Source organism: Prionailurus bengalensis, chromosome B4 (genome assembly GCF_016509475.1).
Source record: "Prionailurus bengalensis isolate Pbe53 chromosome B4, Fcat_Pben_1.1_paternal_pri, whole genome shotgun sequence".
Lineage (NCBI taxonomy): Eukaryota > Metazoa > Chordata > Mammalia > Carnivora > Felidae > Prionailurus > Prionailurus bengalensis.
The window spans coordinates 4,732,576-4,746,791 of NC_057358.1; the positions used below are offsets into that span (position 1 = coordinate 4,732,576).

General features: G+C 56.9%; 1 protein-coding gene and 1 long non-coding RNA gene across 2 annotated transcripts; one reads left to right on the plus strand and one right to left on the minus strand.

Moving 5' to 3' along the window:
• The first annotated feature begins 216 nt into the window (after positions 1-216).
• Positions 217-5,991, plus strand: LOC122473167. Its single transcript, XR_006294602.1, has 3 exons — positions 217-2,434; positions 2,990-3,149; positions 3,570-5,991. It is a non-coding gene; the product is annotated as an uncharacterized LOC122473167 (long non-coding RNA).
• Positions 5,992-10,870: 4,879 nt separating this feature from the next.
• On the minus strand, positions 10,871-11,791 carry LOC122472667 (calmodulin-like). Its single transcript, XM_043562437.1, has one exon. It carries the CDS (start codon positions 11,779-11,781, stop codon positions 11,128-11,130), a length of 654 nt encoding a protein of 217 aa, XP_043418372.1. The 5' UTR covers positions 11,782-11,791; the 3' UTR covers positions 10,871-11,127.
• Positions 11,792-14,216: the final 2,425 nt, after the last annotated feature.

The window sequence follows — 14,216 nt, forward strand, 5'->3', positions numbered from 1 at the left end:
TCCGCCATTTTATGTCCTAAAGTCAACCCAGGTACCGTCAGTGGTCAGGTCCCAAAGGTTGGCCACCAGTGAATTCAAAGATCTTTGGGGTCCCTTTTCTCTGTCTCTCCCCCTCCCTACCCCCTGCCCCTCATTCCTTCCCAGCGGTTTTTTGTAACCCCCTGTGATAATCACATGCACGTAACACAATCCTCTGGTCTAAAAGTACATGCCTGAAAAGACTTTTTTTTTCTTTTTTTTTTTTTTTGCCAGCCCGCAGAACAAGGGACCAGCATTGTTTTGAGAGAGATAACGGGCTCTGTTTCCACCATTTCTCCCCGCTGGCCCTGAGAGATACCACGGTGGTTCCTGACAGGAAATCCCCTTGTGCCTCATGGAAAACCCAGAGAAGGAAGTGGAGCAGCCCCTGTGGATGGTTCAGGCTCCTCCCAAAACTGTACAAGCAAAGAAAAGTCCACCACGGCAGGTCTGGGGCCCACGGCCCACAGGCCCTGACCAGCCCCGGCAGGGACACGGAAGCGTGAGGGAAGGCACGTGCACACCACGGCTCACACCGTGTGTGAGCGGCTCCAACGTGGCCTCGACTCTAACAACTTGATAAAATCTGCAGAGAAAGAGGCATCACTACGCCCTCGTTTGCAAACAGAAAAACCAGGGCCAAGAGACTGCCCAAGATCTAACTCACGGTCAGCACCAAGGTCGGCCTACTCCCTTCCCCGCCACTGCCACCCCACACACCGTCGGCACGAAGGCTCCCCACATGTATTGCCTGTTCCTTCTAGAACTCAGAAACTGAGCTCTCCGAGGCCACTCGTGACGTCGGCCTGAGTAGCTGGAGTGGGGGAAAGGAGGGAAAACACGAAGGTGGCAGAGTCCGGTCTGTTAAAGGCAGGTCTCCTCTGCCTGGAGGCTCCCAGTCCCTCCCGGGCCTCCTGTCCTGGCCACCAGTGGCACACGCCGACCTGCGAGGAGCACGCAGCCCCACAGTGCAGCCGAGTCCCGGTTCCGGAGCAGGGCGCTCGCGGCCGGCACCACCACCCGGCCCGTCCCAGCCCACCCCTGCCCGGGGAAGGCAAGGACCTGAGGACGCTGATTGCGGCGCCAGCACTTTCTTCGGGAAGTACAGGAAGCCCCACCCCTCGCCCCGCCCCGTCTCGCGGGAAACTGGCAGGTGGAGCTGGGCTCCAAACCCCGCCTGGCCCTGCGGTGGGTCCGCATCCCCGCCCTCCGCCCAGGGCCTCCCTTCTCCCAGAGCCACCTCACAGCTCTGGGGCTTTTAAGAGCCTCCAGCCGAAGCCCTTTTTACCAAGGACCCTTGCTTCCCAAAGCGTGTTTTTACCAACCAAACTGAAATTGCTGAGCCGCGGTTCTTTCCTTTTCCGGGTGGATGTGGGGCGCCCCTCGGAACGCGCATGACTGAGCTGCACTGAAGAGCCCGTGGGAGCCCCTGCGCCCCTCTCTACTCCTCCGTGAGTAGCTGACATTGTTTCCCCACCCCCACTCCTGCTGTGACCGGTCAGCCCAAACATGGTGGCCTGAGAGCCGGGAGCTCACTCCGGCCTCTGCCCCACTTCACATGCTCCCCGCCCCCGCCCCCACCATTACAAGGTGTCCTTCCGGAGGAGGCTACAGAGGTTGTTAGAGTTCTGGGTAGGGGGGAGGGCACGCTCATTATTTCCAGTGAGACAAGGATCTTCAGACCCCGCGATGGAAACCAGAGAACCGTTCGTTGAACGTCAGAAATCTGACGGCATCATCAGTGTCCATCCAGCAAGCCCCGCAGGATGGACGAGGCCCTCCCGAATGTCTTCCCAGCCTCAGAACCTGCACCAGCACCTTGAGCAAGTGCGGAGCCCGCGTGGCCCTACTCGAGGAGCCCTGTCCTGAGGAGCCTCCGCTCTGGGCCCCGAATTGTAGCCCTGAGGCCCCACGGAGCAGGTCTGAGTCTGAGGATGTCCCTCAGGTACTCAGCGAGCTCGGTTCAGGCCTCCCCTGCTCTAGCAAGGGACACCCCCCTGCAGCCCGCCGGGGCAAACACCGCGGGGTCTTCTGGATCCTTCTTCTCTGATCTGGTCCCAGCTTGTCTCGACCCGTCGTTGAGAAGGGAGGTGCCCGGAACTGAAAAGGATGGCCGTCCGCATGCTCATCGGTCCTACAGAATGGAACCCAAATGCCAGGCTGACGACAAGGAGCAAGACAGACCCCGGCCATCATGAAGCTCCCGTCCTGGTAGAGGGGCGGGGGATGTGGGGAAGCGGACGAGGACAACATCAGACAGTGACGCTCCGCAGAGCGGAAGCAGGTCCAACGAGGCATGACCAGAGGTCAGGTGGCCTCCGTGAGGGGCTGACATTCGTGCTGAGATCCGAGTGACGAGAACAGCTGAAGCGAAGTCCCCAGTGCAGCAGCAGACCCCCTTCTCTGCCGCCTTTCGGTAAGCCTCCCCTTGCCCCGCGTCTCTGCCCTCCTGCACCACCCTGGCTCCTTGCTGGGGCAGCTCAGCAGCGTGGGGCCCACCCGCCATGGTGGCACTGGGAAGGAGGTCCATTCTCAAAGAGAAAACTTCCAGAATTTCAATGACCTTCAGCAAAGTGAATGGCGTGGCAGTTCGGGGAGCCCATCCCCCTCCCCGCAGGGAAGCATTCTGGGTGGTGGAGGGCCCTTCTCCAGGGCCTGGGTCTGCTTCCAAGAAGAAAGAGCCGGGATCCAAGAGACAGGCGGAGAAGGGGCCTGGAAGGGGGTGCTGTGCAGTGAACCCAGAGCTCTCCCCTGAGCCCACAGTGCCCTCTGCCCAGTGGTCGGCAAGGCCAGCCAGGTGCTGTGTGGCCCTGCTGAGATGGCCCGTGTTCCCATGGCAGGATCAGTCCCTAGGCCAATGTGGTGACAGCGCCCCCAGTGTCCCTGATGGGCAGTGCTGTGGGGTGGGCACTTACTTGACCACCAACACTGGTGCCTGGAATAATCCTGCTCTGCATGTGTTTGTTGACAGAAGAGGGAGAGGCGGAGGAGGAAGGACTCAGCGAGCCTCTTCCACACCCGTCCCCACAAGAGCGGGCCCCTTGAATGCTCTCTCCCTCCTCGTGTCCTAGGGCAGGTGGCTGAAGTAGCCCGGAAGTCCCCTTCCCCACACCTGAGCAGCTGGAATGGAGGTAAGACCCTCTGGCGGGGGGGCGGGGGGGGATTGCACAGGAAGCTACCTCTTGGGCCCCACAGTCCTGGCCGGAGGGCGTTTGGAGCTCTCCTCCCTCCATTTCTGGACCAGGCCATCGGGCACCGGGCAGGTCCCGGGAGCCTTATGAGCCGCACACTCTGCCCTGTTGCCCTTGGAGGCTGAGGCTCTCCGGCTCCCTGCGGTTCTGAGAACTGAACGTGTTTTCCCCATCTGATGTGGCAAGAGGCCACTCGTGTCCAGCGGTAGCCGGCCCTCCGACCGCAACAAGAACAGGGGTAACCCCCTGGGTGGAGTAGACCGGGTGGGGACCCCCCTGAGAGCCAATGACTTCTCCCTCCTGACCCACCCCCCCCCCAATCAACTTGGCTCAGCTCATCAAAGCGGCCTCCTCCTCCAGGCCCCTGGCTCCCTGCTCTGCTTCCTCCAGCATCTCGAAAGAACCTTCCCAGAGCACAGATGGGACCGTGCACCTCCCCTGATTTAAAACCTCCCTTTGATCTTCTGGGGAAAAAACGGTGCACTCAGAACACACAGATGATACTCCTTATCGAAAACAAGCTGTTCCGGGCACCACTGCCTTAGCAGAGAGCGTAACCGACTTGTCCAAGGTCACAGGGCTAGTGACTGCCTCCACTGGGATTCGAAAAGAATTCCAAACTCATGACAGTCGAGGCCAGCTGTCACGGGGCCCCTCCAGCATCTCCCCTGCCTCCCAGGGAGTGGGGATGCCCCAAAAGGCAGGGCGCGTCCCGCCATCATGCTTTTAGCCTCTGCCAAGAACGCTTTCTCACCTGTTGGAGCTTTCCCCACCTCCAGTACCCAGCACGAAGCCACCCCTCAGCGTCTCATGACCCTGGAATCCATCGACGACACACCTGCCTCCCACTGTCTTTGCATATGGTTGTTTCTGCCCACCTCTCGTCCCCCTCAGAGGGCAGAGGCTGGTGCGACATTTCCCTCCGTGTCCTCACAGACCCGCGTTAAGGTGGTGGCTCCAGGATGGGTGTCCCCACCACCACCTCCGTCTCCACTGTGCTGTCACGACCACGAGGCTCTGGACGCGGGAGAGCACGGCTCCCCCCAGAGCACGGACAGCCCCCTCCCCAACATTTGACTTCCCTCTGGGTCAGAGGTCAAGTAGGCAGAAAGGCAGCAGAAAGCCGAGTTGGGGAAGTGCCTGGCACCAGAGTCTCCGGGTGGCAGAGTGGGTCCTGGGGCTGGCAGGTCACCAAGCAGAGCACCATTTGTTCCCAAACAGAGTGACTCAGACCTGATTCGTGCCCCAGCACCTCCCACCGCGGGGACCCGTGACGACCAGTGCCTGCTTCCTGGGATTCCTGTGCACAGGCTGTGCCCGTCTGCCCCGTGGAGCAAAGGAGGGGTTGGGGGTGTGGGCACCTGGAGAGTCATGGTTTCCAGGGATGCCCTGGGGCAGTGCTCCTTACCCTTGGCTTCTCATTCTTGGCCACACGAGCACCTGGGAGCGCAAAACAGGTGGTCAAGCCTGGGCCCCCGGACCGAGTTGGGGGTCAGAACATCAGGGGACCCACGTATGGCCTTTCTCAGCAGCTCTCTGGTGCTTCAGTCGTGTGGCTGAGACAGGAATCACTGGGCTCTGGGGGCGCCTGGATGGCACATCGTGGAGCCTGCTTGGGATCCTCTCTCTCTCTGCCCCTCCCCCATCCCTCTCTCTCGCTGTCCCTCTCTCTGTCTCTCAAACAAATACATTAAAAAAATGAAATAAAATAAAAGGGATCACTGGGTCCCAGCAAAGGGCAGGCGCAGGCTGGAACGGTAGAGGTGAGATAGAAATCGGGTGCCAGTGCCCTGGGCGTGAGGACGGTCTGCAGCAGGGAAGAGGCGAGGGTGCCCCGAGGTGGTAAACAACCGCAGATGGGCAAGAAGGAGCTTGCAGAATGGGGCACCTGGGCCCTTGCCCAGATACGGTAAAGCCAGAGAGAAGGGCGGGAGGAGCAGGGGAGCTGGCATGCGGGCTGGGCGGTGGCTGGGAGGCAGGGGCAGGCCTGACTCCGGGGTGCGAGGCTGGGAGAGGCCAGCTCCCCTCCGGCTTAGAGGGTCACCGAGCAGTCCCAGTGAGTGAGGGGTATGGCAGCCATACTGTGGACCCTCAAACTCAAAATCGGGACTGGTTTACGGAGGAAATGGGACACGATGTCTTATCTAGATTTTTCCTGAGAATCTGGCCCACAGAGGCCCTGTGCCGGGGTGGCGGAGGGGATGTGCCCTGTGAAGAGCACTGATCTGAAACCCTATAAACTGGTACAATGGCATCGATGTCCCCGTCTGTCCTGTGACTCACAGGCCCTGGAAACTCCCCATTTCTACACCGAGAGCAGGCGAACTTGCGGCCGTTAGGTTTTAGCATCCACCCGGCTGGACTGAGGGACACCCAGATAGCTGATGAAACATTCTTTCTGGGTGTGTGTGAGCGGGGTTGATGGGGGGGACTGAGTCCAGCAGGTGGCTCTCCCCAGTGGGGGTGGGGCACCACCCAGTCCATCTAGGACCCAGATGGAACAAAAAGCCAGAGGAAAAGCGAATTCGATCTCTGTTCTTGAGCTGGGACACGCCTCTTCTCCCCACCTGGGGACATGGGCGTTTCTCGTTCTCGCTTTCAGACTCAGAATTTATACCCGAGCCCCTCGATCCTCAGACCCTAAGACTCAGGCTGAATGACACGGCAGATGGCGGGACTTCCGGGCCGGTTCCTATAATAAATGTCCTCTTACGTATCTCTATGCGTCCCATCGGTTCTGTTCATCTGGGGCAGCCTAATACAGGATCATTGGAGTTTTAAATCTACGCGCACTGTTCTTGTGTTTCGCGGGGGACAGGGCATGAGCGAGGTCCTCTCTCTCAGTCACATCTCCAGTCTTGTTGAGTAGACATTGCAGAGATCCCCTGTACTCCTGCGGGCATCTCTCAGGGGTAGAGGTGATGCCTCGTGGGGGAAGGAGCCCACTCAGTCACCCAGCATCTAGCGCGGATGGGGGGAGGGTTTACACTAGATCAGCCAGAGCCCTGGAGTCCTGCGCTCAAGGAGTTGACAATCTGGTGTGAATGTTGATGAGTCATATTATTATTTGGGGTTCTGAGGAAGGAGACCAGGCCTCGTTCACAAGGCCTCGTAATACAAGATGCACCTTGATGGGAATGGTATAAAGAGGGAGAGATTCATTCACTCCAAGGTGTGTATCTGCCTATCTGGAAAGCTTCCTGGAGGAGGAGCCATTTGATAGGGACCTTAAAAGAAAGGCCTGTCTGGAATAGATATAAACGAGGATTTTCAAAAATCCAGGGGCAATTCAGTGAAAAAAAAAATGTATTATTTAGTATATGGAAATTAAAATATGTTTTGACCAGAAGTTGAATAATTTGTCTGCAATCAATGTACTGATTAGTAAGATCTTGAAGGATTTGAGGGAAACTTTGCTTTAGTTCAGATTAGTTTTGTTTTCACCAAAGCTGTCTCTCCCCAGCTGGTTCCAGTAGATTTATTAGCTCAGTTCTGCTCGGCTAAATGTCAGTTTTGTGGATGAATCATGCTTCAGACACCGAGAGCCTGTACCAAATACTGCCTGAAACGCACACAAAATATCCTCTTGACGGAGACAGTTAATACATCCGTGAATTAAAAGAAGTACTAAAGCAACAGCCTATATTGAAATTCTATTAGAAGAGACTTAATTTAATCTATAATCCACAAGATCCTTGACACTGGAGACACGTACAGCTACTTAGCCTCGAAATGGCTCAGTTCTCCTTCCCCCACATGACAGGCCCGATGTACCTGAAGAAAAAGAGGGGGTGGGGAGGGCACCTGGATGGCTCAGTCGGTCGAGTGTCCGACTTCAGCTCAGGTCATGATCTCATGGTTCACGAGTTCGAGCCCCACATCCGTCCAGCTCTGTGCTGACAGCTGGGAGCCTGGAGCCTGCTCAGATTCTGGTCTCCCTCTCTGCCCCTCCCCTGCTCACACTCTGTCTCTCTCTCTCTCTCAAAAATAAACGTCAAAAAATTTTTATTAAAAAAATTCACATATATAAAAAAAACAAGAATAAAAAACAGAGAACGTTCATCTTTATCAGATTGTGGTGTGGGGTTCAGGTGAACTGATAAATAATTTCCCGAGCCAGAACACTGAACAAAGCTAAGACTTTAAACTGGATGAGAGAAACTCCAGAGAGATATTCAAAAAGTCGTCAGTCATCTCAGCCCATATGAATCTCTGCCATCCCCACAGAGTGTTTTTACCAATAATTTTTTTTTTTTTTTTTTTTTTTTTTTTTTTTTTTAGTAAATTGGGAAATACCGGCAAGTTGGCCATTTGTGGAACCAGTCTTGGCAAACGGATTTTCACAGAAGTGGCTTTCAGAGAACTGAGTTTCCTGAAGTCACTGAGAACCCTGTGGGCTCTCGGGACGCTTCTTGCCTGCTTCCAGGTCCCCCTGGAGTTCTAGGCTGGGGCGGGGCTGCTGCCTGAACCCCGGGGGTGTAACCGGACCCCACCCTCAAAGATCTTCCGGGAGATCGGCAGTCCACGCTCAAGTTGGTTCTGTGTCAGGTGCAGCCGGGAAGTCCCTAAAACCCAGAGTGCCGGCTTCCAGAAGATGCTCCCCCACCCCGTGGGTCCTGGCTGACCCTCTCCGCCAGCCCTCCAGCCCCCAGGGGTCAGTCCTCCTCGGGGCCGCCTGGGTCTCTTCTCCGGTGGAAGAAGTTCTGGGTGGGGGAGGTAGATGAGACACTGCTGGAGGGGCGGCCTCCGGGGCCCTTGAGGTGGGGGCCGCGGTCTGTCCCTCACCGGAGACCCGAAGAGTCCCTTCCTTTCCCAGACCCTCAGACTCCACGCTTGCTCTCCTGGGGCAACACATAAAGAGGGGTGCCCGCTGCTTTGTTCCTGCCTCGTGGTCCCATCGAGCCCTTTCCAGGAGCACCTAGCCCACCAGGGAGCAGCCCCCTCTCCTAGCTCCCGGGGCTGCCCCTCTACGAGCTCCGGTCTTTCGAGGGCCGTGTGCTCTGTGTTCAGTATCGTGCACCGTAGATGTGCAGAGATCTGGGGAGGGGAAGAGCCAGCGTCCCTGGAGCCACAGCCAGCGTGAGAAACACGACAGCACGGGCGCCTGGGGGGCCCCGGCCGTTAAACGTCCGACTCTCGATTTCGGCTCAGGTCGTGATCTCACAGTTCGTGGGTTCAAGCCCCGCGTCGGGCTCTGTGCTGACAGCTTGGAGCCTGGAGCCCTCTTCGGATTCTGTATCTCCTTCTCTCTTTGCCCCTTTCCTGCTCATGCTCTGTCTCTCTCTGTCTCTCAAAAATGAATAAATGTTAAAAAAAAGGAAAGAAAAGAGATTTTACACTCCACCCGCACCAGCAGTGGGCTCTCAGACATTTGGGGCCATGGGACAGTGAAATAGCAAAATTAATTTGGGGCACTGATAGGACTTTTCATTTGTCAGCGGAAGAACATGAAAAAAACATCCCACAAAACTATCATCTGCCATCACAGTGGCTTTGTGGGAGAAAGGACATTTAACACCGAAAATACAGAAAGAGCATATTCTCAGAATGTTAAAAACTGAACACACTTAAGCTGGTCAAAAAAGGTCTTCATTTCTCTTGTTTCCATACAGAGCCTGGAAACCTTCATCTCGGACCAGCTTGGTATTTAGGAGTCACTAATTTAGAAACTCAGATTTCTGTGACCTATGTGTCTAAGGGGACGGGGACTTTCTGGAAGGAAGCACACCCAGCCTGACCTCGGGGAGAACCTCTGGCTCCCCACCCCTGACCACACCAGGTCTGGCAGCTGTCTTGGCCCCACCTCCTTATCTCCACATCTTTACCTCCAGGAGATCCCAGCTTCCATCATCTTGTTCCCCCCCCTCCCCACCCGCCCCTCCCCTGCCTGCCTCAGAACCTGGTGTGGGGGGGACCTGAAACTCTTTCCCTGTCTCAGAGCCCCCAGCCCATCGGCCAATTCCCAGCCCCCACCCAGGACCTCCCCTGCTGTGTCTGACACCTGCTGTGTTGGGGGGGGGGGGTCTGGGCCATACCTGGGGACTTGTTCTGCACACAGGACTGAGAAGAAGGAGGCAGCAGCGTGTGAGAGTCACAGGAGACGGGAGTGATCCACTGAAGGTGTCAAATGGGGGGAAAAAACAAAGAAAAGCATCATCTGTGTACCAGCCCCTCCCATCCGGTGACCTGGCCCTGCCCCTCCCACGGGGGGACAAGCTGGACAGGCTCTGTCACTCACCCACCACCCACCACCCATGCTGGAGTGAGGGGCAGGCGGTAAGGGCGGGCGCCTGTATGTTGCAATAACCCCCCAGGTAAGCCGGTTCTGACTGCCCCCCCGCCCCTGCCCCCGCCTGAGCCAGAGCCACGGACCTGCTGCAGCTGAGAGAAAATAAAGTCAGTCATCACCAAAAACCAAAGAAAACCTCGTTTCACAAAGGAGAAAGGAGAAGCCCGCCGTTGAATGACGCCCAGAACAGCGCGGCTGTGTGCAGACAGTGCTGGAAAACATCGTGTGCTTCCCGAATCCTGAGTCCCCATGATCCTGACACCCCTGCTGCCCAGCCCCCCGACTTCATTCTTTTTTATTTTATTTTATTTTTTAAGTTTATTTATTTTGAGACAGAGAAAGCACAAGTAGGGTAGGGGCAGAGAGAGAGGGGGAGAGAGAATTCCAAGCAGGATCCGGGCTGTCAGCACAGAGCCCGATGTGAGGCTCGAACTCATGAACCGTGAGATCGTGACCTGAGCCGAGATCAAGAGTTGGATGCTTATCCGACTGAGCCACCCAGGCGCCCCACCCAGATTTCATTCTGAGGCCACCCTGGTCCTGTTTCCTCGAGTGCAGGGTGCCCTTGAATGAGCCATCTCTGAGGACCAGGACGAGGGAGCCGTGGGAACTCCAAGCTGAGGCGGGCAGCCTCCAGCAGGTCCAGGTGTGGGGACCACACGGCAAGGCCACGAAGCCCCGTTCGAACGGGGTTGGGGGACGGCAGAGGACAGCGGCTTCTCATGGGAGAGCGAGATGCCGTCAGCCAGGAAACGCCTTCCGCCCTGAGCCGGGCGCCCCAGGACGCGGCCGGACCCTGGCCCCACCCCAGGTGCTGCCCCCGACACACAGTGTCCAGCTGGAGCCTCTGGTCCTGCCCCGTGAGGCCCCTCGAGTGAGGTGGGTCTGATCCCCTGGTGTCCCCACCTTTGTTTTTTTCACCTGTAAGACCCTTCCTGCATCTCACGTGTAGGACACACACACACACACACACACACACACTTCTTTTTTTTTTTTTTTTTTTTTTTTATTTGAGCCTACAGAACAGTTGGCTAAATGCAAGGAGTGATGACTTTATGGTTTGTGGTGTAGACAGTGTTTCTGTCCCAGGCTCCGGGCTCCAGCCTCCGGCCTCCGGTCCTGACCAGAAGCTCAGGCAGACCCTTGAAGCAAAGAAATGTGCCTCTTCTGTCCCCTCCCAGCCCTACACGGCCGCCCGCACCTGATGTCCTCCTGGGGCATGCGGGGGAGGCCAAGGCAGACCATCTGGCCCACCCAGGTCTGCTCCCCCACTAGGCCCGAGCACAGGGCGTAGAGGCGCAGAAGAACCCCAGATGCCACCGCTCGGGGCCTTTGATTTTCCAGTTTCCAACCAGACTTGCAAGCACCGCTCTCGGAGTCCAATTGCTTTTATGTCAGCCATCACATTGCTCTGGGGTCCCTCACCGCAGCCCAGTGAGGCAGGGGGCCTCCCCGTTTCTCTACAGGAGCTGCTCCGAGGGCAGACAGGGCGGAACCCAGGCCCTCCCTCCAGTAGGTAATTTCCCACCCCCCACCCAGACTTCCCCTTTACATCTGTGCCACGGAAGCAGGGGCCCCGAAAAGGCACGAGGACCAGAATCAGGCAGGAGATGGGCCCCGGGCCGGGCCTCACTTCTGAGAGAGGATGCGCACGAACTCCTCGTAGTTCACCTGCCCGTCCTGGTCCACATCGGCGCCCTGGATCATGGCGTCCAGCTCCTCCTGGGAAAGATTCTCGCCCAGCTTGGCCATGGCCTGCTTGAGCTCGTTGACGCTGATGTGGCCGTCGCCGTCCAGGTCGAAGGCACGGAAGACTTCCCGCATCTCCGCCTTGCTGCCCGAGGACTTCATGATCTCGGCCATCTCTGCCAGGAACTCGTCGAAGCTGATATGGCCGTCGCCATCGGTGTCCACCCGGGCGATGAGCTGCTTCAGCTCGGCTTCCGACAGGTTCTCACCCAGGGCCTGCATCACGGCACCCAGCTCCTGGACGTCGATCTTTCCATCCCCGTCCTTGTCAAAACTGGTGAAGGCCTCCTTGAACTCGGCCACCTGTTCTTTAGACAGCTGCTCCGCCATGTCACGTACACCTGTCACAGAGCTTCCGAGCCGGCTGCCACTTGGCTCAAAGGGCTCACGTCGGAGACGGGGACCGGCGGCTGGGACGGGAGGCTGTGTCTGTGTGAGGGCAGAGCTCCCGTGGCAGTCTTGCCAAGGGATGGAACCCCCCTCCTTTTCTGCATTCGGAGCAAAGGGAGGAGGAAGGCTCTCCGCCCTCCCCATGTCCTTGGGCGAAATCCTCCTCCCAGGGAGGGACGCACCAGCTGCAAACCAGAAAGGCCGGAATTTGGAGCGCAGGGCCCGCCCAGGAAAGCCTGGAGGGAACCAGCATGGGGGCCGTGGGAGGCCAGCCAGCCTCTGCTAGCCCCGATGGCAGACCTGCCACTCTAGAAGCTTCTCACCCGGCTGATTCTCACAGAGACCATGGCTGGGGAGGGAAGGGGAGCCTCCCTCGGTGGACACAGCAGGTCCCGGAGGAGTGGGGGACTGTCTGGCATTTCTATTCTTTTCTTGGAACTGTTGTCAGCTCTGGCCTAACAGGACGCCCTGGTGGAGGCAGATGGGTGGCAGAAGCGAGTGGAATTCTACCAGGGCGGAACCCTGGGCATCATGAAGTTCCCAGGCCACGGAAGATGCCCCTAGGTGCCCGCAGCTTCAAGACAGCAAGAGGCCCGTGTGCGTGCAGAGCGTGATGCATACATGCCAACTGTCTATCACGTGGTCGTCCCAAGTGTGATTTCGGGGGTGAGGAAAGGTCTTCCTGTTCCCCCCGGAATACCTCTCCTCCGGCCCCGTGATTCCTCTGATCCCATTCCACTGTTAGGTTCAAGCTTCTCTATGAGGGCACGGGGGAGGAATGGGGGGTCTGCTCCGTTCACGGGTGTCCCTCCAGAGAGCCTGGGGGGCGCCATGCATGCAGCACGGGATCCAGAGCGGGCCAGCCCCTGCAGACGCTAGGGACAGAGGGGTGTGGAAAGGGGTGGCCAAGACTGTGAACGTGGCCTAGCTCGAGGGTTTACTAAGGGTCAGCCCTAAGCACAAAACCCAGTCTGGAAACTCCCCCAGTCCGGTCTCCTCTGTCTTCTGGAAGGATGTCATCTCTGCCCACTGCTCTGAGTAGCAGATTTTAGACCAAGAGCTCAGCCCTTGGGGACTCTCCCCGGGTCCCTAGCAAGTGACACCCAAGGCCCTCAATTGGACATTTGCACCAGAGTCTCCACGGTGTCTTTCTCAAGCAAATGTCCTCTTGGTCCCTACAGACTCCCAGATCCTCCACCTGCCTGTGCCTTTGTGTGTGACGCACCAACTCCTTCCCTCTCCTGAGAAACTGTATACACCCCAGCCGTCTCCGTTTCAGCCCATCAGACAGACTACGGCGTCTCTCCTCCCTAGAGGGCAGCCAGGCAGACGCGTCCCTGGGCACGGCACAGCGCACCCCGAGCCAGGGACCCAGATGTGGAGAGACACATAAAGGGAAGGTTCCAGTTGTCCAACTTCTTGCATAAAGACGTCTTGAGGGGGGCGCCTGGGCAGCTCCGTCGGTTGAGCGTCCGGCTTCAGCTCAGGTCACGATCTCACGGTTTGTGGGTTCGAACCCTGCGTCGGGTTCTGGGCTGACAGTTCGGAGCCTGGAACTTGCTTTGGATTCTGCGTCTCCCCCTCTCTCTGCCCCTCCCCCGCTCATGCTCTGTCTCTCTCTCTCAAAAATAAATAAACATTATAAAGACGTCTTGAGGAAGAATTGCTGTTTCATCTTCGTGCTGGAATAGTACAGAGACCTCAATAAATATTGAGCAATCAGTTTCTCAGTGAAACCCACAACCAGTATTGGGTGGAGAATGTGGTCCCCCTGGGGCACTGGCACAGGAAGCTACCACGTGGTCAGAAGTGACAAGGGACGGGCGGGGCTCCTGACAACAAGGATATCCTTTTAAGAATATTTGAAGATATAAATCTATAGTTTACATTTTATTTTCTTCTTACTTGATTAGCAGGGCTTGTGATTAAAAATCCAAGATGGTTAACATTTTCTTATTTCTCCCTTGGTATTAAATGATGCGTCGTAATGAGGGAGGAGCTTTTCAGACGCTATCAGGAGATGAAGCTCTTGGTTCTGGCTCCCTTGCTGGTTTGGGAACTTAACTTGGGTCTCGGTATCTACATCTACAAAATAGGATAATATGTCCACCGTCTATGATCGGGGCGCTTAAGATCAAAGATCAAAGTATCTTTGATCATCAGGAAGTGTAATTACTCTATGACGAACCTCATCTTCGGTAGCAAGCTGGTTTGTGTTTGATGTGAACCGACACGCAAGAAAAGGAGGACCTCTCTCTCAATTTTGTCGTTACACCCTTCTGATGGCACTGATAAACTCGTCTGCCGGGAGGGTAGAGTCACGTCACACAGTCCTAGATTCTGACATTAGTCAACTTTTGGACATCAGCCTTCACCGCACAGCTCTACACAGTGCAGACAGACGCTTGTATTTAGAAAGACCATCTAGTGAGTGACCTCATGGGACCGGAAGGTGATAATTATTCGTTGTCGCTCACTGCGCCCATGCACAGATGGAGTCTCAGGTGATAGAGTCCAATGCCCAAGGCCACCCAGAAATTGAGGAGAGAGCCACCCTTCTGGTAAGTCCCTCCCCACCC